We start from the raw sequence: 27,105 nt of genomic DNA, 5'->3' as shown, positions 1-27,105 counted from the left end.
TAGAAATTTTAAATGAAATCATCAAACTCTGTTGGCAAAGATTAAAGGGAAAGTCCCCAATCAAAAGCAATGAACAGACGGGGGGTGGGAGGGGTTTGTTTGAACACCCGGGCCACGGATGGGTTGGACATGAAATGCAAATGAACTCACCAGTAATTTCGTCGATGTCAAAGAAATCATTTCCACGGTCCAATTGGTATTTTCCAACTGTTGAATCCGCGTCCGTTGCTTGGAGCGTTGTTAGAATGGTCCCTACCGGTTGTTCCTCCCTCATTTGGAACGTATATTTTGGTTCCGATGGTGACCATGGGGCGGCAAAGATCTTTTTTTTTATCACAAAAATACGAATTAATATTTACTTTTTCACCAAAGAAAACTTTGAAATAAGAAAATTAAGTTGCAAAAACAAATGAGAAGGAAAAACTCACCGGAGGAAGTTCATTAACATCAATGATTGTAATGACCAAAAGTCCTCGTCCTTGCTGAATGGATGGAGCTGTTGTATCCGTAACGAGCACAGTGATCCGAATCACGGCAAATAGGTCTCGGTCTAATTTCTTATTAATTCGCACATTCCCATTCTTTTCCACACTGAAGACATCCTTAAATTCCTCCGTGCCAGTAAGCACCTCCTTCCCGTCCTTATCAACAGCCGTAATAGGGTCCGTAGCTGCATAATCTAGAGCCTCACTCGATACAATGTCCGGATCAATTGCCACAAGGGTGTGAACAAGTGTCCCCACATCTGCATCTTCAGCAATTTCAGCTCTCTGTGTAGCAGGTGTGAAGTAGGGTGCTTTGTCGTTGCTATTGAGAATGCTAACTGTGACCGTAGATGATCCCGAAAGGCTAGGTGTTCCCAAGTCTGAGGCCACAACTTCCATTTGATACGTATTCCTTCTGTCGTAGTCCAACTTTCTTGCTATTGAAATTACACCAGTTCGATTTTCAATTGTAAAATCATCAAAGCTTCCTGATTGGAGACGGAAGCGAATCTCCGCATTGATCCCCGTGTCCAAATCAATTGCTGACACGCGTTCCACGCTTGTTCCTATAGGGGAGTTCTCGGCAATTGTAACCACGTAAGAATCCCTTGTAAACTGAGGTGCATGATTGTTAACATCCCTAATGGTGATATTTACATCGCATAGCGTTGTGAACAAACCATCGCTAGCTTCAACGGGAAAGCGTACATTTTCCGAATGAATGTGATTCACATCTAGAGTAACGTTCTTTGCAATGCTAAGCTGACCTGATCGCTTATCGATCATGAAGAGGGATTTAATTGTTTCAGATCCAATGATCCTATACGTTATGTCGGACATTGCATCAGGATCACGAGCTTTCACAAACAAGGGTGGATCAAAGAATGTTGCCCCTTCATCGAGAGATGCTCTGTAGATAGGACTCTCACACACAGGTGGGGAATCATTGGCATCCATTAAGGAGATCCTGAGGGATACAACTGACGTCTGACCACGTCCTAGGTCATCAATGGCTTTGTATGACAGATAGTAAACCGGATGGGTTTCATAGTCCAAGCACGGAGCTTTTCCGGGACCAAAATTTGCCACCATTGCGGGAACTTCGGTATTCATGGGGATTTCTGTTGTAAAATCTGTTGTGTAGTCCGTTGTCTGACCAAAGGTTGTACTCTCAAAGGATTCCCTCGAATCTCCCGAAATTGTATTTTGATTCTCCCCACTGGCTGAACTAAATAAATCTTGATAGTCAGATCCACTAACGTGGTAGGTTACAAAGTCTTTTGATGACTCAGTCCTTGACATTTCCACCGGAAGTACTCCAGTTTGGCCAACGTAGGTGATGTTAACTTTCTTGGCATCATTGAGGGGATCTACCTCCTCTGATGAACTCATTGGGATATCCCTTCTCCGCCTTCTCTGTCCCTCAGACATTTCCGATGGATGACATTCAGCCACGGTGATGGCTCCAGTTATGGCATCAACGTGAAATAGTTCAGCTCCTGTGCCAGAAAGTGAGTACCGAATACCCCTATCCCCAAAATCTCCCGAATCAAGGTCCCTTGCTGTGATTGTAGTCACAAGCTGACCTGCATGGGCGGTCTCAGAAACCGTAGCTGAGTAGGAGTCATGTTCAAATGTAGGACGGTTATCATTGGCATCCGTTACGGAGACTGTCAGGGTGGCTGTTGATGATAATTTATGCTCTGTCTCGGTTTCTTCAGCAATAATAAGTACAATGAATTTCCTCTGATTGGGATTCTCATAGTCGAGAGTTCCATTGGCAACTCTTATGCTAACTTGTGATGAACCTACAACACGTTTTGGTTCAACATCAAATACCCCAGATACGTCGTTCAATCTCAGGGAGAAAATTGAGTTTTGACCCTGAAAAAAATGGTTAAATTTATGGATTCAAGATATTTTTCTAGGATGATCTTAAATTTAAAGAATTCCTACAATAATGTGGAATAACAGGAAAGAATTTCAAGATGGAAAATCGAGAATTCACTCAAACAACTCCCAAACTGTTTAACAGTGTATCCCTTTTCTATAGAATTCATCTCAACTTTAAAGCTAAATCGATAAAATGTTCCGAGAAAATTGTCACATTTTTCCCCCGAAGAGAACCTTTTCATTACCTACAATTAAAACCTTATCAATGCTCCTAAGAATCCAATATAGTTGCTTCCCTTTTAATTAATTTATTTTTACAATCCACCCCCATCTTAAACACATATACATAATTTTCCTGTAAATAAACTCACCACATCCGGGTCTGAGACACTCATTTCGAGTGGAAGTGGAGTTCTAGGTGCTGTATTTTCGTTCAGCGACACAAAATATTCATTTTGATTGAATGTGGGTGGTGAGTCATTCACATCGCGTATTGTTACGGATGCCTGGGTAGTTGCCATGGTTAGGGGATCATTCCCCGGCATTCCATCCACTAATTCTCGTGCCCGTACAGTGAGTGAGACAAGACCTGTGGCATCGGGAAGGGCTTCCTTGTCTAGTGGCTTGGCCGTTCGCAGTTCACCCGTCTTGGAGTCGAGAAGAAAGTAGTCCATGGGATCTATTCCAGACAGATCAAAGGAATGCAAAATTAAATTGTGCACATGTATACACAGGGGAGGAAGTCTGGGGGCTGGTTTAGGGTGATTGCATACTTGAAACTAATTCGTAGAGTATCTTCCGGGGCTGCCCCCGGTCCCCATCTCTTGCTTGAATAGTCATCACAAGCGTCCCAATGGGGCTGTCTTCATTGATTACCGATGCCAATGAGCCTTGAAATACGGGCGGAGAATTCTGAACATCCCTCACCCTGATCTCCAAACTGGCTGTTGAAATGTGAACATCATCCTGCAATTAATTTACACGCATCAGAGGCAATCTTCCTCATTTCTCCATACATATCTTGACATTTTCCATATTATGTATACCCATATACACATTGTATCCCTTTGGGCTATTTTACTACAGAGAGACATGAGCACCAGAACAATTCTTACCGTAGCTTTGAGCTCAATCTGATAAATCATCCGTTCATTATAGTCCAGTTTGCCTGTAAGCACTACAGCTGCCCTCAGAATATCTTGCTCGCTCTTGAGAATTTTCAATGTGAAACTGCAAAATTGAACCAAAATGGACATACATGAGACGATGATGAGAGCTTTATTCACTTTGCTAAGTTAAACTTTGTGTCAGAGTTGAATAAAGATAAATTTTTGTTCTAAATTTTCGGCGAAAAGTTCTTCCTTTCAATATATGCCACCAGGCGCCTCCATTGAAGGATATTTTTTTTATTCATTTGCATTGAAATTTAGGGGATATTTTGTGCTTAATTTTAAGATAAATCTCAAATCTTAAGGAAGCAAAAGATAATCAGAAGGTATCTAAACGTTTATCTGAATGTTCATAGTCTTAATCATTTTCCTTACACTTGAAGTTTATCTCAAAGTTATTTCCGTACTCCTTACTTTCGTTCTTAAATCTATACAAATAACTCAAAATGTGCTGCAATTCTTTAGCATAGGAAGGATGATATAGCTGAGGGGAATGAAAATGCAGGATATGCGAGATAGGAGACAAATTGTGGAAACAGCAATCAGTCGTTTCTGCCACAACTCATCTCAAACCCATCGTCTCAGAAGACTTGAAATATAAAATTCTCTCCCACAAGTAAAGGAGAAAATGTTGTACTGAGAAGAACACACAACATTTCTTTTCCTTCCCCCAATTTTGGCAAAGGGGGACTTTGTGAAAGAAATACGAAAAAGAAATCTTCATCCTGCTTTGGAAAATGAGGGAATAAATGTAAATTAGTAAGCTAACAGCGTAAAGTAAAAAACACGCCGAGAACAAACAGAGAATAATTGGAGTGTATTTTGGGGGATAGGGCATGCATTAGGGGTTGGGATGGATTTGTTGATGAGAGAGGGTGACACGGGGGGTTGTGGGTATGATGTCAATTTATTCAGCAATTTGTTCATGTTTGAGGCTCTTGCCGCTCTCCCGTGTACATACACCCCAGGAATGACAACGTGAAAGCTTAATTTTCACAGCTGAGTGTTCCTGGTGCTATAGCCCACTTATGCGGGAGAGCCCGCGTGTGCTGAATAATCTCCCCATTTTCAATGTTGCACCCAGGAGAAATAAATTCCTCGACTTTTAATTAAAAGAAAATAAAAACAAAACCCCGTCCCTCGTCTCCCCGACATCCCTTACACGAGAAAGTGTCTTGGTGGAGTCAATTACTCTTTTCTCGCATAGCGCACTCCGAAAGTCCTCGCTGAGTCAGACCTCTCGCCTAGTCATAGAAAATTAATGACTTTAACTCTATTTTGCTTAATTAGACAAGCTATATACGCGCTCCTCTATCGCCCCTGGAACTGCTTAACGAGTCGACTGTTAGTGCGAGGTTTGTTAAAAAGAAAAAAAAAATGCACAAATTACGTTTGGCGTTCGTGGAGAAAATTGAGTTTTCACAACACTTTGCTGTCTTCTTCCTGTGGTGCGATACTCAATTATCTCTGGGATTCTATTGGATGCTTTCAAAGGAAGGAAGTGAAGGAGATTTTTGAAGTTTTTCTCAGTGTGTTGGAAAATGAAGAAAAATGAGTTGGGGAGAGTTAAACTCGTAGCTTTTCATTCAAAAGTTCGCATATATACTATCGCCAATGAACCAATTAAAGCAGCAGAATAAAATTTTTAAGGATCACGGTACCTACTAATTAATCAGATGCTACGTAAAAGCTTCAAGAGAAGGTTTGAAAAATAACAAGAAACGTTGGGTGAAGAATGTTAATTAAAAGAGTCACAAGCCAATTATACAATTAATAGGAATTAGATCAACGTAAGTCGCACTTCATTAGTCAGTTTCTGCTTGAAAGTTATTTTTATGAATTATTTTATAGATATGCTATAGTTTGCAAGATTTCAAAGGCTTTTAAATCTGTGAAAGACAGAAAATTAGTTTTAAAAATTTGACTTGAAACGAGTAAAATCATATCTTTTAATGTTATTTAGAAATTAAAACATCTAATTATTTTGCAGATTTTAGATTAATTTTTAATTGAATTAATCTCAATGCATGAAAGCAATCTATGATTTATAAATTGCATTAGCTGTCCCATCAAGATTCAATTACCTACTCAATGTTTAAGTATGTGAGGAAAGGAAAATAATATCATAGAAGCATAAAATACAGGTGAAGTGATTTATAAAAATTAATAACAATCACAATATGTCATACAACTGATAAGGAGCTCTGAGTGAGATTAGTTTGACAAGAGCATGTAGAATTATCTCACAGATTTTACTTTGGTATGTTCTGCGTGAGATGAATAGCACAGAGCGACTTCTATAACTGAACAAGGGGCGAAGAATATAAGGAACAGGAGTGACACTCATTTTTCTACCATGTCAAGGAATCCCTTTTATTCAGACGAACCATTCCACACACAAACTTAATCCCCTGAGATAGTTAGAGACTATTTCAAATGATCCCCATTCATTCTCTCTGGCACCCAATCCTATGAAGGGTCCTGTGAAATGTTACAAGGGGTGGGTGGAAAAGAATGAAATAATTCAAGTAATTCTGCACCACTTGTTGCTTCTCCGAAATCCAACCAAAAGGGAAGAATATCCCAGGGTTGAAGAAAAGGTCTCAAAGTGTTAATTAATGAGTGTCATCTACACTCTCCCTAGAGTTATTGTCCATCCAAAACTCTCTCTCCCTCACATTCCCAAAGTAGAACTTTGAAGGAAGAGGAGTAACATCCCAAAAGAGTAATCAAAGTTATTGCAACACTTACACTGTACACGCGTCCGGATTCTGACTGTTGGGTACACATGTTATATCAAGATTTTCACCCACGATATCACGATCCGTCACGTGAATCTGGTCAAAGACTGTTGTCCCAATTTCAGCGTCCTCTAGTACTTCCGTCTCATATGGCACCTAAATTACGTACAAGATATAATATATTTTAGCATAACATAGTTTACCACAGAATTAACATAAATTCTACTTTTATTGCTACACAATTTGGCAAATTATCATGATAAATTGTGAAACTTAGCACAGGCTGTACTATGTTTCGCATTTTATGTTCTTTTATGTACTACATAATTATGATCAAATTTATTTTATTTAATAAATACATAAGCAATAATGTTATGAAGTAATTTCTTTTTTAATTTTAAGTTTAATTTCAAGTTTCAATAATTTTCCACAAATTAAAGTTAAATAAAATATTTTGTTCTTTGGAAACTTACATTCTGAAATTCCGGAGCATTGTCATTCTCATCGAGAACAATAACACTGATTGGCACCTCGACACGATTATCATTCTCAGATTCCCATGTCCCATTCACTTTATCCTTGATGGTGACGAGGAAGTGGAGTGTGTCCTGATCCTGATTCGAATACAAATTGCCAACAATGAATTATTATCATCATTTCGTGTATATAGTGTTGTGTGTATGCTGCAGCACATCCACCCCATCTTTGTCCGATGGGAAATTAAATGAATAATAGAATGGGGATTCCGGGGTGGAGTTTGTGATAAGTGCGGAAGGGGTGCCCCCACAATGAAGGCGACTATCTGACATTCTCTCTATATGTATGAACATTGCATATAGCACAAAACCCAATTTCTTCCTTACAATCACACTTGAGGCAGCAGATTGAGCATAATTAGGTCTAATTGTGCCACTGAATGATAAGAAGTTAAAATTACAATAGAGGTGCTGATTGAAGGCGAGCTTGGAATTTTCAATAGACATTTTCCTTCACTATTGAAGATGAAAATTTGTGATTTTATTCAACATTGATAGTCAATTTCAGGATTTAGCCCAATTCAGTATTCTAAAATCGTTGTTCTTTAGAATACTCTTCTTAAGTTATTAAATAAATCTCAATAAAGTCCTTTGCAAAATTGTATATTTCTTGATATGTCCTTAATCGTGATCTAATATGTTGTCATTGAATGAAGTGTTTATTGGGATTATATGGGAAGCATTAATGCAGAAGTAATATAAGTCTGTCGTACGGTAAAAGGACAGAACGAACTCAAAATAGAGATTTATTTGCTAACAATTTCACATAAAAGGAAACAAACGTCCTGCTAGGTCTTTCATTGCATTTAAATGGCAGTAAAAGCATGGGAGAGATATGAAATTTCATGTGTATTTAGCATAGATTAATTTATCACCAACACACAAAGTCAATGGATAGAATTAGAAAATTAAAGGGAATAATTGAGGTGTACTCCTAGAACATTCCTATAGCATTTTGTGCAAATGGCAGGTTGTTTCTATGCGAGAATGGGCGTAGATAGATGTACTAAACATACATACGAACATAGTTATAGAGAAATTACCTCACGGTCCAGTGCTTTAACGATTTCCACTTCTCCTGTCCTCGGATTCACCATGAAATTATCTGATCCGACGATACCAAAGGAAATTTCCTCGCCCTCCGGATCGTAACCCTCCAATTGGTATACAATCGTACCCACAGGAGTAGATTCTGACAGGGCAAGATTATTCATATCCTGGGTGAAAACAGGTGGAAGATTGCATTCACCTGGAAGTGAAGACAAAAGGAGATTATATTATACCACCTTCCTTGACTATCTATGTCTATGCAAACACCAAATTGTCCTCCCTTTTTTTTCGTATATTCCCTTTTTTTCCTCCCTGCATCGTGAAGTGACTTTTATTCACAATCCACTCAATTTTTCATTCAGAAAATTCAATTTTCTCTTATTTTATTCCTTCTACAAATAACTTTTCCTCTCTTTTCTCTCATACTTCCTGTGCTCTTCCCGCAAGTAAAGGAAAATAATCTCTTTTGAAATGCAGAACCCCTCCACACAGTGAAAACTTTCATCTTGGTTTGATGAATTTATTTTTTCAAAAGGATCCCATTGCACTTTTCCTGTTTAATGAGAGAAAATTAAACAAGTCTCCTTTTTATAAAGTGATGCAAGTGGTGTGCAAATAGTAATCTTATATTTCTTGTTTTTGCTGAAGTTGTAAAGAACTTTTGCAAACATTGGCAAACATTAAATGGGCAAATTTTCACGCAAAAAGTTGATTAAACAGGAGACTGAATTTATGTGTGTGTTTGTATTCTAACGATTCTGATAATTATTTACATTTGGAATCTTTCCGGGAAAGCATTTTTTTAGCATTATGTTACCTTTATAAAAAACCCTTATTAATTTTAATGCAAATTTTTATTTTCAAATAATTAATTTTAGTTTTGCTGAGAACTTTTCTCTATTTAGAGTTTTAAAACTCAAATTATATTTATATTAAAATGGAGTAAATAGCCTTTTGGCTCTTTGTTAACAAATTGAAATTCCTGGTTAATACATATGGTTAAGGACGATCAATTTACATATAAAACTTTAGCATTTAAATATATATTTCATACAGTTTCAAATGGTATGCAAAAACACACAAAAGAGGAAAATTCATTTAACAAAGTTGAGAATTTATGAGAGGAAATGGAAATATCTGTATTTTATGAAATGTGTTATAGTTCCATATATAGTAATTTCTACAAACCAATTTAACTCATTCACCAATATTTCTATTCATATCCGCCCAAATTTGCTCTGCATCGTTATATTTTATCCAAAAATAATCGGTTTTGCTATTGATAGTATATATGGGGGTCTCAGTTAATGGCAACTTCAAACAAGGATATATAATTTCCAAACAGAAAATCCCTAACACAGGGTCTGTGGCAGCCCTGGTAGTGGTAAAACGCATATGTTGATGAATACATTAAATTATGCATAAATAAATACGCATAGATAAATCAACATGAAATATTATGCAAATTAGTTATTTTTCGAATAATTTTGCATAATATGTAGATCACTCCACGTGCTATTTGAATTAATATTTCATTTGTCGGCTGCCTTAGTGAATGCTTGTGGAGTGGTGAGGTGGTGGCTTTGGGGTGGTTTTAAAGGATGGCTTCACTCCCAATGAAATATATATTTTCCGGTATTATTGAATTATATGTTGTATGAGTGAAAAAAGGTATAAATTTAATACCCCATGCTCTAATTTAATTAGGTTCATTTTGGTATAGCTGGGCTGTGTGTGTATACTACATATCAGGTAGTGCGCACAAAGTTCGTGATTTATGTATATTTTAAATGCATATAAATTGTTTTCATTCATTATGCTTTTTGGTCCGTGCGTTTGACGAGGTTGACTCCTCTCATTTATATTAAGTTGAATTTTGTGGAATTGACGCAATTAATTCAGCTCTATTATAAAATTAGGAGGAATATGAAATCATATAACTAGAATTTATAAATTAATTCTGGAAAATTAGGTGGGAGCCCGTATGGAAATTTTCAGCTCTATTTTGAAATTTAATTTAAGGGGAGAAAAAACGAAACAATTCGTTAAAATAATTTTTAGCAGCTCTCTTAAATCTTAAAACCTCTTCAAATCCTCTTAAGAACTATTTTTCCACTAGAGGACTATGTGATACTGTGGAGACATCTAGTGTTAAAATCATAATGAACAGAAAAATAAATTGCTCAATTGAGACTTTGAAATATTGGCTCTTAAAACGCAAATTTTAAACTTTGAAAATCTCAATAACAACATAAATCCCAACAAAAATATCAGGACAAGAACTTTTCGACCAGCACCTTTTGCGAAATAGACGAGGACAAGGGTGGTTGAATTAATAAAGTCCTTCAACCGTAGCTGAAGGCAATATGTTTGGGTAAAAGCTATGATGATCGTAGAGTGGATGAAACGAAATTTCGTGGTAATTTTGTGTATGTGGCATATTTCTTGACCAAATGAGCCAACTTTTTAGAGCATCTAACATAGCCAGTTTGAGCCCTATGTTCGCCCATCTCACCCACCACCCTCACCCCCCACATATCAAACACCCTTCACATGTGGTTAAATATGTAGCATAATAAAAAGCACTTGCGGCAGAAACGGGGCATATTTCATTTGCATTTCCCAACGAGCCGTAAACAAGCGGAAACGTCGGAAACATTTATTACATTTTCAGGTGGGATACACCAAATGGGCTTTTGAAGCTCCATTCGACACACACAGATATGGGAGAGATATATACGGAATGGAGTGACGCGGCCAGGAAGTTTCCCATGCATTTCGTGGGGGGGGGGGGTTGAGGGGGGAAATGTGCTGGAGGATTTGCATTTGCCTCTGATATTTACTCAACAGAGTATCTCTCATTCCCCATTTTGGCCATACATACACAACTATCCTTGCCCTCTCTAGTATCAATTTCACTTGCCACAAGTCAAAAAGATGCACACACGTTCAAACCCTCTCTCTCTACATGGATGTGAGGTTTGAGGAAGGCGGATTGGGTGCACACAGCGGTTAGGGCGGAGGGGATCTCGATGAAAATACCATAAGGGGGATGCTTTTCACTCCGCCAATTCCTGAATTTTCCATAGCGTTTCCCCCCGGATAGAAGAGGTATGCGGTGAGCAGAGAGAAAGAGCTCGCACTTCAATGTCATGGAGGAAAGTGCAACGGAGAGAGAACTTATGGAAATTTCCTTTTGCACACTGGTGTGCATCTCGATAATTTTCCACAGATTTTCCATGTATAAGTGAAAATTCCAGTGTGTGGATCAGTCCCTCAGGAGATGCCGGGGTGTCTATCACAAATTTGCATGATTTTCCAGCAATCCACTACAGAATTTGTAACAAAATTGAGATGTGTGTGGGTCCAGTGTTAAATGCTTTGAATACAAGTCATGCCATCACTTAAACCAATTTGAGATAAAAGCACCCATGCAGTTGAGTCAAAAAGAACACCAATTGCACATGGTATTAAGTCGAAACACACTCTCTCTCTGTACATTTACACTTTACTTCCGGGAGTGTATACCTTAACAAAATATCCTTTGCCCACAAAATGTCCTTTGAATAAAGGGATAATTTTCGAATTTACAGAAAATTTCTGAGGAAATGTTTCTCAAAGACCAAAAAATCTGTTTATCCAATAAAGTACGCAAATAGAATTATCTGATGCTCAAATATTTCTTTAGCTTATGGTATGTAAAGTACAAAATCTCTTTAAATTAATTCCATTGCACAGATTGTAAGGGAATTTAATCTTTTTAACTTCTATTCATATTAGTTAAACAATATCGTGAACTCAAATATTTATTAATGAAACGCAAAAATGTCTAAAGCGCACTCAAATGACTAATTGCAACGCAAAAACATCTAACGTGTACGAAACATTTTGTCTTATTTGGACTCAATTTTTACCTACTGTGGGCGACAAAATATCAATTCTTGCAATTATCTTCAAAAATAAGCGAAAATGCAAGAAAGTCAATAAAATTACCTATAAATTGATTAATTTTCATAAAATGAAATTGCTTGACAAAGCGATTATAAACAGATAGATATTCCATGATAATCAGATTAAAAGCGATATGGTTAGGAGATATATAAACGTTGTTGTCCACATTTAAAATTAACATGCTTTCCATTCACAAATATGATGCATTATTAAGAAACTCACATGAAAACGTCATAATATACATAAGTTATGAGAATACATAGCTTTATCCCAAGCTTACTTCCTCTTACTGCTAAAGCAGTGAATTATGTTCATGTGAGGATTCATTTTAGTAATGATGTGATTTTTTGTTCAGAAAATACATTCTCTTGATTTTCTTAGAAAAAGCTTTGTTAGGATTGAAAGACATTTCACTTCACATTTCGACTAATTCTTTTACCAATTTTCTTTTTCTTACTCTTCCACATTTTGTGAAAATTGAGGAAGAAATGGGTTTTCCTTTATTTATTTTAAGCCCCATTCTGCCATAACCGCGACTGAAGAGTGTAATGAAAAAAAAAATGGCACAAAGACCGTTCATAGAACTTCTCATTAAAAGAAAAACTACATTTTTGAGATGCGCGAAAACCTTCTCCAAATCCGCTAAAACCAGATCAATGTGCGTTACTTTTTCTGCGAAATTAATTGCGACCAATTTGCGATTGTATTGTGTACTGAGAAGCAGGGTTATATGAAGCTATTTGTTTCTTGCGCAAAATTTAATTTGAAACAACGTGGAATTGTTGACCTATCCAATTTTTAATCTACTCGGCAATAACAATGAATATTTTGGTGTGTATAAGAATGAAAACACGCGACTCGTGGGTCAGAGACAAGGCGAGTTGTAATTTTTTTTTTGCTCTCGCATAAGACATGGATCTCAGACGCAAATGGTCCACACAGTTTCACACAGTGAAAGCCACTTGAACGGGAGAGTAGAGACTGGCACACAGAGTTAGAGCCAGCCTAGCCACCAGAGAGTGATCAATTGGACTACAACCACATAACAAAGAAAGCCTCTCGTACTTCGTCTTTGGCGCAAGATCAATTTGGCTTATGGCCAATTTTAATCAGATGTTCACAAAATTTCACATACAGACTCCTATTCGCCATTAAATAAAATTAATCTGACACAGATGAGATGGAACGACTGCGGGTAATATGGTGCAAAGCTGAGGGGGGGAGACGGGGTGGTACACATTGTCTCATTTAAACAGCAGTTTCAATATACCCTCTATACTAATTAAATTTCCCCTCCATTGTTCCATTGTTTAGTACATATACCTCCCCCCTTTGGCGGCACATGCAAGTAATATCCTTACAAAAGCTACTTATCGGTGAAAATAGTTGTTCATTTCCTGGCCAATGTTCGCTGCTTTTTTATTGTGCTGACATGCTCAAGTGATTGGTTAATGGGAAATTGCAATTTTCATGTCTGGACTCTTTTCTTTTTTTGCTGAAGCATCACGCAGACAATTTTCCCCGAGACGAGGCGAATGAACACACAGGATGGGATGAACAAAGAAGATCACTTGTCTCTCGATCTTTCTTCGGATATATTTTTCTTCCTTCCCGCCTAAGAGATCAACCAGGCCGCGCAAAAAGCGTATATATAGAGAGAAAATAGATTATTTACTTTACTACATAAATGATGTGTAAACAATATACCCGGAATATATTACAAATGTAGCAATTTTGCATTTGTTTAATGGCTCATAGTTTAAGGAGATAGTTAAAAGGAAATGAACTGAGTCGTTGAGATCATTTTTAACACAAAGAATCTCAGAAAAAGAGATTGTTAAAGATTTATGTTAATATATCCAAAATTGCCCACAAAGAATTTACAAAGAAATGGATTAAATTAAAATGATATTGTTTATTAAAGAAAAGTTCTTTATAATTTCTACTGTTTTGATTATTTGTTTTTTTTACAATTTTCTCCATTTTCTCCGTATTGTAGAGAAAATGCTCATACCAAGTTTGAGCCCGATCGGACAACATTGCATTTTAGGTGGTAGACAGAAGCTGTGCTATTCTTTTCTTCGAAAGAATCACAGCTAAAAAAACATAGGAAATACCCCCCTTCTTAATAGCTTGAAAAATTACAAAACAAATACATTTTATGATTTTAAAATTAATCATTAACCATGGAACATTAAAACATATTGCAATATTTTTCTTTATCACAAAATGTTTAAATTTGAATAAATTAAAACGTATGGCATAAACACAACAATAAAAAAATATCATAAACACTCTTGTTGTACGAAACATTTATAATTTCGCATAAAAGAAATTAATTGCAAAATAAATAAGATTGTTTACAGTAAATTCGTAAAGAATGGTAGACAATCGTACACAACTCTTTGGCTATACGACGTGGAAGGCACAGAGACAAGAAAGATCATCATACAGGAAAGAAGTTGGCGCAAATAAGGGGTAGAATTTTCACAGAGTGTTGGAGTGAGATGGAGAGACAACTCACTGTTTTTCCACATTAATGCATATACTTTAGCGTACGCTAGTCATTTGGAGCGCTCAGTTAATTGACGATCATCCTGGTGAAAACATCTCTTGAGAAAATATAATTGAGGATTCAGAGTTCTTCATAATAAGAAGTTTAGTGATCCTCCTTTGTCTGTGAAAAATATTGAGTGAAGAAAAATCACAGCGATATTTTATAATAATAAAACTTTTCCACAAGAACAATTTGGTGGCTCAACTGCGAATTTATGGAATTTTACAAGACTGTTGAGAGAATTTATTTGCTGATTTTTAAAGTGATTTTTTGGTGATTTTTTTTCTTCCAAAAGAAAAAAAAAGTCGTGATCAAGAGATTCAACAGAATCCAAGTGAATAATTTTGAAACACAAAGACTCTTTATTAGCACCTCTTTGCGTGATTGAAAATTAATTTAATTTCATAAGAAAAGTGTAAGTACCTAACTAATTAAATCCAATTTATAATATTATTTATTTTTAGACATCTCTTCACTTTTGAGAGCATCATAAGTGAAAAATAAATTATTGCGCCAATTGTTGAATTGTTGGTTTTTCCGACACATCTTCTGTGTTGTCGCATCATTTCCTTTTCACTCTCAAAAACTTTGTCTCACTCAGGCAGAATTTCCCCCATGATCTCACTATGTGCCGTGTATTAGATCGTAATGATGTTAAGAAAAACGATCACGAGGCTATTTTTGTTGGTCCTCCTTTATGCCACACAACTTTAGTACGAAAAGAATCTTGTCTTGAGACGCAAGTCCCGCACAAAAATTGCGTTGTGCGAAAGAATACCTTTGGAATCAATTGGGTGAAATTTTCGTAAAAGAAAAGCGATTTTCCTCCGCGAAAATAGCGTCGCAAAAGTCTTTGTTGTGAACGACGCAGTGTACCGTGGAAGAGGGAAACGCGGTGGTGATCAATTTTTCGTGGAAAACACAAGAAAAGCCGAGTTCAAAGCTCAAGTGCGCAATTTTCCTGTATATACAAAAAAATAAGAAAATAAAACGGGAACGCGCCGCGCGGAAATCTCAAGTTGTGTGAATTTTCTCAAAATAAATTTTAATAACACCGCACGCGGAAAAACATTTCACTTTTGGACAAGTCATCATGAATCGAGGTCAATGGATATTATTTGTGTCACATAATTTTAAGCATGATTGGAAATTAATTTCCACACCAATTTTCTCCCCCTCATATCATTCACACACATTAAGGTGCGGCATGAGATGAAAGTTTCACTGAAAATTTCATTACAATTTCAATTTTGAAACGCATTATTATTAAATAACATTAGATAATACAGACAGTGCGTATTAGAAATATTATTTTAGGAAGCTTGTTGTGTATATTTTTTTATATAAAAATACTACACTTGTCTTCAAGGACTTGTTGAATGTAAATAGAGATTAAAATAGAAAATCAGAATTATTTTGCGTTTTTTAGAGTCAATGACCTACAATTGTAATCTCAAGAAATTAAATGATTCACAAGACATCTGTTGTATTGAAACTTTGATTTGTTGAACCCAGTTCAACTCATAAATAATAATAAAAGAGATCATGAAAAATAATGTGAGATGCCAAGCATAAATTCAAAGCAAATCAACCGCGGGAAGGTTTAAAAGTAAATTATTTTAAATGAAATTAAGTTGCTTTAAGATCTCTCATATTTCTTAATATTAGTCTGGATTAAAAGGATTACAACTCAAGAAATCTGCCAATCTTCCCGGAAGGATTTCACTCTCCTGTTAAACTTTTACAGCAGTTTTAGCTAATCCGAAAATATTTTCTTTTTAGATTTTAAATTTTTAAACTTTATAAAAATAAATTAAACTTGAGTTTAGAAAAAAATAAAAAATTTAAGAAAATAATAATAAAATTTTTAAAAAGAAGTAAAATCAGTGAAAATTTCATAAATTTCGTGAAAATGAATACCCCCAAAAATCACATTGAGTTATATCATCAGAATCCCAGCTGATGCAAGGTGCCCCTTTTGGCTTGAGACAAAAAAAATGCTAACACACTGAACTTTTGCAGATCGTTTTTCATTGGACATGCCAACGGAGTGCGTGGCGAATCCCCGTCAGCGGGCCCTCGCGGACGCTATTGTCCGGATGCTGCCCCTCGATGAGATACGCATCCTCCTAGCGTGTGGGTCGAAGGTTAATGAGCCTGTGACGCAGGGTCTACGCCCCCTACACTACGCTGTCTGGCAGAAAAATCTCCCAGCGGTGAATTTGCTTCTTGTCCGCGGTGCAGACATCAATGCTACTGATGATTGTGGCTACAGTGCTCTCCATTTGGCATCTGAGCATGGGTAAAAATCCTCCTTGCGGGGGCAATCATAAACTTTTTCCCATCCTAAATGAGACATTTAGAGAGGGATTTTATAGGGTATGAAAGAATAATGCCAAGGAAGAAATCACATCTTTTATTGGGCACCGAAATACGTGATTATTTTTGATTGTTTATGAAAATATGCTTTATGCGAGAGCACTAATAAAATTCCACCAACCCCAAAGCTTGGATGGCAATCCAATATTTAGTGCTGGGTGCTACTGTTTTTTGGTGGAAGGACAATTCGCAAGAAGATGTGGAGATGAATAAAATTTGGAACGAGGGATTTCGAGAGCGATTTACAGAGAATTTTATTATATAGTCGTCTGATGAAAACCTTTTCTTCCTTTTTTATCCTTTGATAGGGATTTATTTTTCTCTGAATTTCTCAGAAGGACACATGAAATGGGGGAAAAAGTCAATGGAAATATGACATCGTCTTTCTGCTGAATTTAACCTTTTATCCTCCTTTGCAGATACTACGAATTAACCCAGATTCTCCTTGAAGCTGGTGCCAAGGTGGACTATCGTGCACCAACTGATGAACTCTTCCCCCGTACTACCCTTTGTGATGAACCCCTTCGTCTTGCATTGCGCAATAAGCACTACGACGTTGCTCAGTTGCTCCTGGAGCATGGTGCTGATCCCAATAAGCGTTACTTCTTTGGGGCTGAAATTAATCTTGTCTCCGACACTGAAGCTCTTGAGCTTCTGCTTACTTATGGAGCTAATCCTGAAACACGCGATAGGTCCGGTATGACACCACTTATGCGTGCTGCTCGACACAGCAAGGGACTGGAACAGGTGCTGTTGCTCCTTCATTTTGGTGCTGAAGTGAATACAATGTCAGATGCTCGCAATGACTTCCGTACTGTCCTGCACTATGCTGTATTGTCCGGAAATATTGGTCTTGTGAATCTTCTCATTAAGCAGGGTGCAAAAATTGATGCACCAGTGCCATATCCAGAGCCAGATAGGCCTAGCCCTCTTGATCTCGCCATTCTTCGTGGGGACCCTGCCCTTGTACGCCTTCTCCTTGAGAAAGGTGCCAATGTCTGCAGGAGTAGCCCTGTTATTGGATCTCCTTTGCATGTTGCCTGCGCTGATAGTGTTCCCCACAGAGTTGAAATCATGAAGGTAGGTTGTTAAGAAAATAAAAAAAAACTTAACATGAAGAAAAGATTAATTTTGACTTCTTATATCCCATTAGATGCTCTTATCCTATGGCGCAGATCCTAACATTAAGGTTGAAAGTGAACCAGATAGCAATCAAACGCTAAGACCACCTTTGGCTGAACTTCTAGCCAACAATGATACCACAACGTCTGAAGAGCTGCATTTGCTCCTCCGATATGGTGCAAAGGTGTGCCTTAAGACACAATACCGTGATCCCGATGGACTCCTCAATTGCCTAGCAACGGTGTCCGCTGATTCAGATGTGTTCAAAGACCTCCTTGCATCTGCCGAGGAGTTCGATCCTTGCATGATACGACGCAGCAACTACCTCACCGAGGACCAAAAGAAACTCCTCCTGCAGGTAGCCACGAATCCTGTCCCGCTCAAAGCTCAGTGCAGGACATTTTTCCGACGTCTCTGGGGACGAACACTGCCCGAGAATGTACCATCGCTCTTTGTACCGCAAGTACTGAAGAAGTATCTCCTCTATGAGCACAGCTAGGATACTCGCTGGCTTTTTTTTCTACCATTTTTGCCCCCTCTCTGCCAAAGGGGATTCCTTCTCAACCACTGCACTGCCCTATCGTCATTCCTTCGAATCCCATTTGCGGAGGAATGTTGATTTTTCGAAGGTAGTGTGAAATGTGATAAATTAGATTGACTTCCCCCTTTGTAAAAAACGCAAAGGGTGATTATTTTGATAAAATGAGAAAAAAAAAAGAAATCTAAAAAATAAAAATTTTTGTATGAAGAATTTTAATGTGAAGAATTTGTAATACAATTGACGAATAAATAAAAAAATTATAATCGATGTATGATGGTTTTTATTACCTACTCTCTTTTATACATTATTTTTGAGTTGTAAATATTTTAATAACATTTAATTAAAATATAATCGCCAAACAAGTAGATCAGCTAGATCAGCAAAGCTAAATACCGAAGTCATTAAAAAAATATTTTTATTATTATCCTTAATTAAATTTTAATCATATCCCACGAAATAATTTTAATTTTAAAAATATTTATAGAGGATTTCAAAATAAATCGCTTTTTTAGACTAATATTGCGGTAACGGGTGGTAATTAAATTTATTTTTAACAAAATCACGAACTGATTTTGAATACAAAACATCAATTAAGTAATTATTTGTTCAATTTACTCTTTGTAGATTTAATCCTCTCAAAATTGTACTCTATTAATTTGTTTAAAATGTGTATAGTCTTTTAATTTGTTAAAAAATATATTTATATGCAATGTATATGTTTTATACAGGACTATAAAACAAAAATATCCGACTGTAAGAGTGCAAATTGAAACATTCAGTTTTTCCGGGACTTTAAAATGAGTCATTCATACAATAAATGAGTGATTAAAACTTTAAATCGAAAATCGATAAATTTTTATTTATGTGAAATGCTAAACAGATATGTTTTGTGACTACCAGGCGGCTCCACTGTTATCAAAAATGCTGTTTAGAAACTAAAATCTAATAAAGATAAAATTAAATATTAAACTAACAAATAAAATAAAATCAACAAAATAAAAGTACATATCTGTATCTATATCGTTTGATTTATTGCAAATATATGGATTAGATTATTCCTATATGCGGATTTAGTATCGTTTTGCAAAATTAATGAAATGGTTACCTATTTATGGCAGCTTGTTAGGAATACAAATTAAAACACCCATGAAATATACAAAATATATTGTCAGTCGGGTAAAAATAATATACTAACCACCATAATAATTTACCCAAAATTGTCGATAGAAGAGAGAAAATTAATTTTGAAAATATCCAAACCACACCCCAGGGATGGATGGGGAGGAAATGAATGTGGAGAGAGTGCATGAATGTGCAAGAGAATCACATTAAATTTCCGTTCTATACAAATACGCGGGGGGCATTAAATAGAGGAAAATAATGAAATTTTCCTCATCCGATGCAGCTCAATGGAAAAACGATTCCATTCAATTAATTGATTCTCGATGTAATTTCAACCTTTTCAAGCATAGAGAACTTTCCTGGCACACAGACAGGGTGCAATGAGGCGGAATATTGGGGTGCTTTTGGCGCGAAAAATATATCACGGGGATGAGAATATATTTCTTCCCACGGTCTATGTGTATATACTTGAGGATCTCTCATAGTGTCTCCCCGCACTCTGACCTGTTAACCAGGACTTGATCATCATTTCACCAACCATGTGTTGGGCTAAAAAGACATTTTTCATTCGGCCCTCTGGCCGTCTTGTCGCTTTTATTGCACCATTTATTTCAGTTATGTCGTTTTAAATCACGACAAACTGCGAGAGTATTCGTTCCATATGTACAAATTTGCCATGTGAACCCAGCATCACACACACATTGCATGGGCATATCAATTGTCCCCATGAGGATCGGAGCATGGGGATACTTGGCAAATGGGAAAAATTCACATGATTTTAACATGTTCATGTTGCACAATCACAAAGGAAGAAAACATCACGGCTATACCCATGGGAAGTTCCTTTTCCACTCCCCTGCCTTTACCAAATCCTCAGACAGCAGAATCCCATAATATATGGGGTTGTGTAGTGGAAAAATATTTACTCTCCAAGATGTTCCATGTCAATTCATCTCCTTTAGCACTTCTTCTCGTATTCCAACTCAACTTTCATCATCCGTAATTGATTGCCTTGTGGTGGAGCGAACAAAAACCCTCCACGCGACCACTAAAACCACCCCCCAAGAATGAACAGAGAAAGGGTGAACTATTTCTACATTAGGGGATGATAAGTTCGTTCTTCTTGAAATCCTCTTAGTCAAGGTTAGATCAAGAATCTGTAGTTCCCAATTTGTGTGGCAAGTGTGGATGGTTTGTATTTTATGAAGATGAGGAACATTTTTATTCTTAAGTTGTGTTAAAATAGACTTTAAGCTATAAATTATAATACCTGATGAAGGGAGAAGTGTCCCCGAAATGTCACAGATAAATAGTTAAAATGATAAAGGACGATTCTCAATTTAGAACAGACTGTTTGTCTGATGAGGGTTAAATATAAAAATACACATCACTGTGGATACTTCTCGACATAAAAGACAGACTGAAAGGAGCTCCCCTTTACTGAATGCCAAATTAATATTTAATACCTATTTTAATCCTGTTGCCTTCAACTTTACTTAATATATCATCCAATGTTGTATTTTCTTCGCCAATTACACACCCCCTCTTCATATGGAGTGTAGCGTCCTTTTTGGCATGGAAAAGGGTAAATTTGGTGGCAGAATACAATCGAGCGTGGAGTTTCAATTTCTCACCACTTACACAAACACTTTCTTCTTAGTAAGGGTTGGTTGTTTTCAATTCAAAATACGAGGCCCAGAGCATCTACCCAGAGTCATTTATAACGAAACAAGACCGAGGGTGGCGGGAGATCGACGTTTGGGGTTATTTATCGTTTTGGCGGCCCACTTGCCCCAGCAATGCGCCTTCCACCCATCACACCCCACACCCCAAGACCCTTTTGCAACTGCGAAGCCAAAATAGTCTCCGGTTGGCACACAATTTACAACCCGACTCCGAGAGAGAATCGATAAAAGCCAATAAATGTTCCCTCTCGAAGGATGTGAGGCCCTGGATCTCTGACCCCAGGCTCGTTCTTTCGCTCCTCATAAACCCCCATTCTATATACATTCAATTTCGCCAAAGCGTGCTCCCAGGCAACAAAAAAAAACGAAAGGACCTTGTGTGGAGCTCCTATATATGTACATATGTGTGGGACATTAAAGGGGTTAGCGGGTGCAAAAACGGAATGGATGGGAAAAATCCTCGAAAGAGCATCAGTGTGGAAATGAGCTGAGATCGACAAGCAGATGACATGGGGAACAAATCCTTTCTTGGCCACAGAAAAATGGTGTCAGTGGCTGAAGCGTAAAATGGTCATAAAGCATGTTGGTTGATGGTGAAAGAGGCTTGAGTTGCGCCAGTGCAGACAATTTGTCGCCCACGGGGGTTACAATCGCACTGACATATGCGACACGACTGGTTAAAAGCACAAGATTTATTCACATTTCCCTCCCACAGGACTTCCTCCTCAATTTCAATCCTTATTGAGACCAATATGTATTACGGAACATAAGGTCATGAATTGAGCTATATTGGCAAAAAAAATGTTCAAGAGCTTCAAGAGAGCTACTCTAAAATAATGTCACATTCAAATGGAGAGAATTATCATTTTCTTTAAGGACTACCTACTCTTGTTTTCCTTAAAGTTTCTTAAAATATAAGGTAAGACTGAGAATTAAAATATCATCCAAGAGTACAGCAGAAGCTAAAATAAACATATCTAATTTCCCAACGAGATAGAGAAAAGCATTTTGAAAAAAATTGTAGAACGGAAAATAACCTAAAAGGAATGACCTATTACCTTTTTCTGACTTTATTAACCCCAGTCTACCCTACAGACTACCAATAAAACGAAATAGCTACCTATTCAAATTCTTTTAAACAAAGTTAAAAATTTCCCAGTAGAACACTTGCGGAGTTTTTGATTATATAGGTTTTAAGGTGATTTTTTAAGGGTGGTTATACCCCATTGATCCCATAATTATTGCGTATTTCTTGCCAAAAAAAAATCTCACGAATAAAAAAAAATAAGAGGAGGTGATGGGAAGTTTAATGGTGAACAACAAGTCTTGGGGATGTTTTAATTAGTCACATTGGAAAATCTACCCTTTCTGAAAGAAACTCAAACAGCAATTAATTTTAGCCTGCTAAAAAAGCAGGAAACTCGCACAGTGTAAAGGATTACGAGAATCTTTTGTGGGTATTATATAGTATAGGAGTGGTGGTGGAAGGGAAGTGTTGAGAAGGGGAATGAAGAAAATCAACATACATTTTCATTCTTTTGCAAATTCATTCAGTCATTTCTCCCCCTGTTTTTTGGGGAGTTTGGGGGAATTGGGTGGGAATTCCATGGATTTTCGGGCAGTGAGCCAATTCTGAGTAACGACGAGAAACTTTGCAACAATTCGAATAATACTGCAAATGGGGGCGGGTAATCTGATTCCGTGTTGGTACCGGGAGTTGGTTATACAATAAATTAGGAATCACTCACATTTGTGTATAGAAAAGAAAAATCACACCACGAAGACGACAGAGTGTCGCCCTGCAATTTCCATATCAAACTATTCCCATATCTGCCACTCAAATGTACTTTAATCCCTCACCCTCTGCAAATGTTCTACCCCCATCTCCACCATATATGTATGTGGATGGATCAATGCCGAGAGAGTATTTTGTATGGGAAACTTTGGTCGATATCTCGGTGAGATTGTATAGTTTGATTTCAAAACCATCCCAGCTACTCTATCTTTTGCTCATTTCACTTGCATTTTACCCATTTAAATGGATTTCTTGTCGTTCATCTCTGCAGGGAGGAAAATAGATGGAAAATATATTTCCATCCCCCAATGAAGCCACTTTATATCCACATAAGAATTTATTTTGTTTAATTTTCTTTTCTTACCTCCATCGAGGATTAAAGTCCACACGAAGATCCACAAAAAAATCCACCGCGAAATCATTGTGGAGAGGATAACTGAAAGTAAAGAAGAGAGAAAAGGTATACAGTAAATGTTAAAGTTGAGTAATTGTTTTGAGATGACGCTGTGGCTTCTTCAAAAAAGTTCAAGAAAATTGCGAACAAGTGCCACAAAACCTTCACCTTTTCAGGAAGCAATTGAAATTCCTTCCCTTTTGCGCGCAAATACGGAACATATTTCAATACGCTACATGAAAAATAATCTCGAGCTACCATCGATTTCAGGTGAAATGCAGAGGGTTAATCATTTTCAGGAAAGAATAACTTTTTGCTTTTTTCACGGTGTTTATTTCCTACCTGATGATGTAGACAAAATGCCTCCGAAACTTCGTAAAAAAACGAAAAAATCGTAGAGAAACTTTGCTTTTCACATCGGAAATTCTTCTTTGGGGATAAAAATCTTTCCCACGATGAAAATGCATACCTTTTTAATCAGTATTAAACCATTAGACAGGAATTTTTAAATTGCCTCGAAAAGCTCTCAAATATCCATAATTAATGGAGAGCCCCTTAAATATGTAAAAACATTTAACATCATGCAAAAAATACTTCAAAATTAATCTAGAAAATAAATTCCATCATGTAGGAAGCACATTAATATTCACTTTTCCGTGAGATTCGCGATATATAAAAAAAAACATCGTAATGATTCTTTTACTGCCAAGCTTTTAGCTTTGGGTCATTTCTTTTGAAGAAAAAGGAAAATTCATTTTAATAAAATTTTCATAGTAGGTAAATATGGTAAATAGCAATAAAATGTCAAGCTTTTTATACATTAATAAAATGTCCCCTGAAGTGATTTAAAATGTACAAAGAGCATGTAATTGATTAACCCCCTGGAAGAATTTTGAGAGTTGTTGTGCGGCGAAAAAAAAGATTGTTTGAGAATGGAAGCATCTGTGGAGATATTTTCCCATTTTGTGAGGCTTTATGAACACCAAGGAAATATCCAATGATCCCCCTTTGATGTTCCCACTGCCTTCGCTCATGTCTTTGATATTTAAGCATCCGCAATTTTTTTTGGCACATTTCTTCACTTTGAAGCCAAGAAAATGTCTCAGAGAGTGAAGAAAAATCACGAGCAATAAATAATTTATCAGTGAATAGCTACGAGGAAGAAATCAAGGGAAAAGGATGCTCATGGGCTTGAGAGACAATTACACTGAATGGCCCTCACAGTTGTTCTCTGCTATATATAAGTGAGGACTTTACGAGGAAGCACGGGGAAAAAGGAAAGATGGGAAAGAACCACCACCACATAAAATGAGCGTGAAGTCGAACGGAAGGAGTGAATGTCTTTCCGAGATTTGTCGCTATGGTGCTCTTAGTAGTACAGAGAGGGAAGGATATGTGATAGGGTGGGGGGTGTTATATAAGTTTGCGAAAGTGCAACTGCTTTCCTTCAGAACATTTGAGTGAGAGATCTCCGGGCAGAGTCAACAGGACACGATCTCTTTGGTGGGTAAAAAGGGAATTTCCGACGGGGAAAATCAACACATAAGACATGGAGAACATTTAACATCACAGCCCAGATGCTTCACATGCAAGCATTCACATTATTCAGCCCGTTGAGTCTCGTATAGTCTTTTTAGAGTAGCTCCCATCTATTTCTCGCCCTCAAGGAATTCTTTGGTATACCCCATATAAGAACACCACACTGTCACGCAAATCCTTTTGGACATGAAGTGCAAAGAAAGAGGACCACTTGAATGCAAAATTGTGCAAAACTTTCAAGCAGAACCCACCCCTGGGTGCATTCACAAAGTGCACTCCTTTGGCTGTATTTGCTGCTGTTACCGGATGTGATATAGGAAGTGAATTTTAAGTTGAAAAACAACAAACGAAACCGTATTATAAAATACTTTGCAGGATTATTGCTTACAGAGGAAGATTTTAAATCAATATATAGAGGAATTTTCATTTGAACAAAATGGTGGTTTGATATTTATTTATGTATGGTACTTCAAACAATAATAACGGAAATGTTATTTATTTCTTAAATATTTTTCCAAATGTGTAAAGTTGCGCTTTTTTCATCCTTTATAGCATGTTTAGGATTAAATTTTAAATCTCCTTAATTTGCGAAAATTCGTGTATTCTTGAACCTATTAAATTTCAATCATTGTGCTATATATATTTTTGTATTTTACGAGTTGGTAAAATTTTTATGAATTTTAGGAGTGTGTGTTTTGTTGTTGGGACGAGATAAGAATAGCATTCGAGGGTTGCTAAAGCTCTCTCCCAGAGCTTTTTTCCCTTTTCTTCGTCATTCAATAATCCTAATGCATATTTTCCCTCAAAATGATACCCCAAATGGCCCCATTGTGATATTAAATGACTTCCAAGGAAACCCCCTCCGTCTTTTCCACAATTTATTCATTTCGAAAGACGTATTACATCCCATAAAAAATAATTAAATTCCTGCAGAACTGCACGCAAACCCCGCATGGAGCATTCTTAAAGGGAAGCCCATCAAGCAATCTGTCCCGCATAGTAGCTGGAAGAAATTGCCTATAAGAAGTTCTCTCTATGCGGACGAGGGTTGTATAAATCTCCCCATGAAAGTATTCCAAAAATCTCGAAAGTCGATGGGTGCGTGCGGGGGTGGGGGTGCTTTTGGAATTGATGCGATGTGTTTGTTGTGCCATCTTCTTAGGCATTTTATTGCGCGTTGAGGACGCACGAAGCGTAATCATGGAGCATCCCAATTGTGACCCCCAATTAAATTTGTGGCTTCAGCCATCCCACAGAAAATTGTCATCAATGTGTCCGGAAATTGAGCTCATTTTCTGCGCGCAATTGTCAGGGATGGTGGATGATTTTATTACCGGGACTTGTTCTATGTTAGTCGTGACAAAAAACCACAACGAGACGAAATTTCGGGGAAGATGTTGTATACATAGAGGACCTACTTATAGCCACAGAGAAACAATGGGGTTACCCTTCCAAAAATATCCGTGTCACTCGAGGAAACTTTCCAACCCTCAATCATCGAATGAGTTCCAATTTTCTGGAGGAAGAAGCACCCTTTTTCATCAACATTAATTCTTCGCCCAACGCACAAACACCCCAAGAGTCGCAAAGTTTCACCGGAAAGTAATTCTCATCCCCGTGGTACCTTCACTGGTGGCGCACTCAAGATGCTGCCAGTGACTGGCTTTTGGGAAAATCGATTACCCCACCACCTGCACCCCCAAGACTTTTTCACAATCTTCACAGGTATGACTTCTGTTTCCAATGTTTGGGAGGTTGATAAAAAAACACACACAGAACCCGCTTGTTTGGGGTTATTTCTTGAGTTTTTGGGGGGATATATCCCCTTAATTCCCGTAGAGCTTACAGATAAGGGACTGATAAAACTTTCTGATCGTTTTCCACTGCGTATACAATCAATTTTTTTGGGAGGGAAAAACGAAAAGCTAAAGAAGAGAGCTTTAATAGCAAAGACTTCAACGAAGACTTTTTAAATGAGCTTTTACTTTAAACCTTTTAGTTGTACTTTACTTAATTTATTGCAAAGAGTCGTGAACTTTTGATAAAAATGATAAACTGTTTTAGGAACTTCTCGTAGCTGATTAGTGGAAGAAATTAAGCTGATTTAATCTTATTTTATAAACCCTTCAAGTTTAAAAGCTTCTAG

General features: G+C 37.1%; 4 protein-coding genes across 7 annotated transcripts in view; 2 read left to right on the top strand and 2 right to left on the bottom strand.

Moving 5' to 3' along the window:
* LOC129790155 (protein O-mannosyl-transferase TMTC2-like) overlaps positions 1–27,105 on the top strand; it is a 433,518-nt gene that overhangs the window by 35,001 nt on the left and 371,412 nt on the right. The window lies entirely within an intron of this gene.
* Positions 1–27,105, bottom strand: part of LOC129790211 (serine/threonine-protein phosphatase PP2A 65 kDa regulatory subunit) — a 620,353-nt gene that overhangs the window by 409,289 nt on the left and 183,959 nt on the right. The window lies entirely within an intron of this gene.
* The window catches only part of LOC129790099 (cadherin-87A), a 55,780-nt gene that overhangs the window by 7,935 nt on the left and 20,740 nt on the right, over positions 1–27,105 (bottom strand). For 2 of the 4 annotated variants that reach the window (XM_055827331.1, XM_055827333.1), the window contains exons 2-10: positions 23,391–23,462; positions 7,868–8,073; positions 6,762–6,902; positions 6,299–6,444; positions 3,494–3,608; positions 3,152–3,344; positions 2,750–3,057; positions 429–2,369; positions 151–322 (exon numbers count right to left, since the gene is read on the bottom strand). In XM_055827331.1, coding sequence (XP_055683306.1) covers positions 151–322; positions 429–2,369; positions 2,750–3,057; positions 3,152–3,344; positions 3,494–3,608; positions 6,299–6,444; positions 6,762–6,902; positions 7,868–8,073; positions 23,391–23,462 — 3,294 coding nt within the window. Of the gene's footprint in view, positions 1–150; positions 323–428; positions 2,370–2,749; positions 3,058–3,151; positions 3,345–3,493; positions 3,609–6,298; positions 6,445–6,761; positions 6,903–7,867; positions 8,074–12,264; positions 12,691–23,390; positions 23,463–27,105 lie in introns of those variants that run through there. The other 2 variants (XM_055827335.1, XM_055827334.1) reach the window with 2 other exon arrangements.
* On the top strand, positions 14,383–18,691 carry LOC129790258 (ankyrin repeat and SOCS box protein 3-like). Its single transcript, XM_055827694.1, has 4 exons — positions 14,383–14,797; positions 16,405–16,684; positions 17,181–17,841; positions 17,915–18,691. The coding sequence occupies exons 2-4, from the start codon at positions 16,422–16,424 to the stop codon at positions 18,380–18,382; spliced, it is 1,392 nt and encodes a 463-aa protein (XP_055683669.1). The 5' UTR covers positions 14,383–14,797; positions 16,405–16,421; the 3' UTR covers positions 18,383–18,691.

The sequence above is a fragment of the Lutzomyia longipalpis genome, chromosome 2 (genome assembly GCF_024334085.1).
Source record: "Lutzomyia longipalpis isolate SR_M1_2022 chromosome 2, ASM2433408v1".
Lineage (NCBI taxonomy): Eukaryota > Metazoa > Arthropoda > Insecta > Diptera > Psychodidae > Lutzomyia > Lutzomyia longipalpis.
This window is presented reverse-complemented; position numbering and strand designations above follow the sequence as displayed.

What these genes read in the sequence shown, in the direction of transcription:
- LOC129790258 (XM_055827694.1), top strand. Translation starts at nt 16,422, where the DNA reads ATGCCAACGGAGTGCGTGGCGAATCCCCGTCAGCGGGCCCTCGCGGAC. An exon ending in CATTTGGCATCTGAGCATGG is followed by an intron (nt 16,685 to 17,180) that starts GTAAAAATCCTC and finishes CCTCCTTTGCAG; the next exon opens with ATACTACGAATTAACCCAGA. An exon ending in ACAGAGTTGAAATCATGAAG is followed by an intron (nt 17,842 to 17,914) that starts GTAGGTTGTTAA and finishes ATATCCCATTAG; the next exon opens with ATGCTCTTATCCTATGGCGC.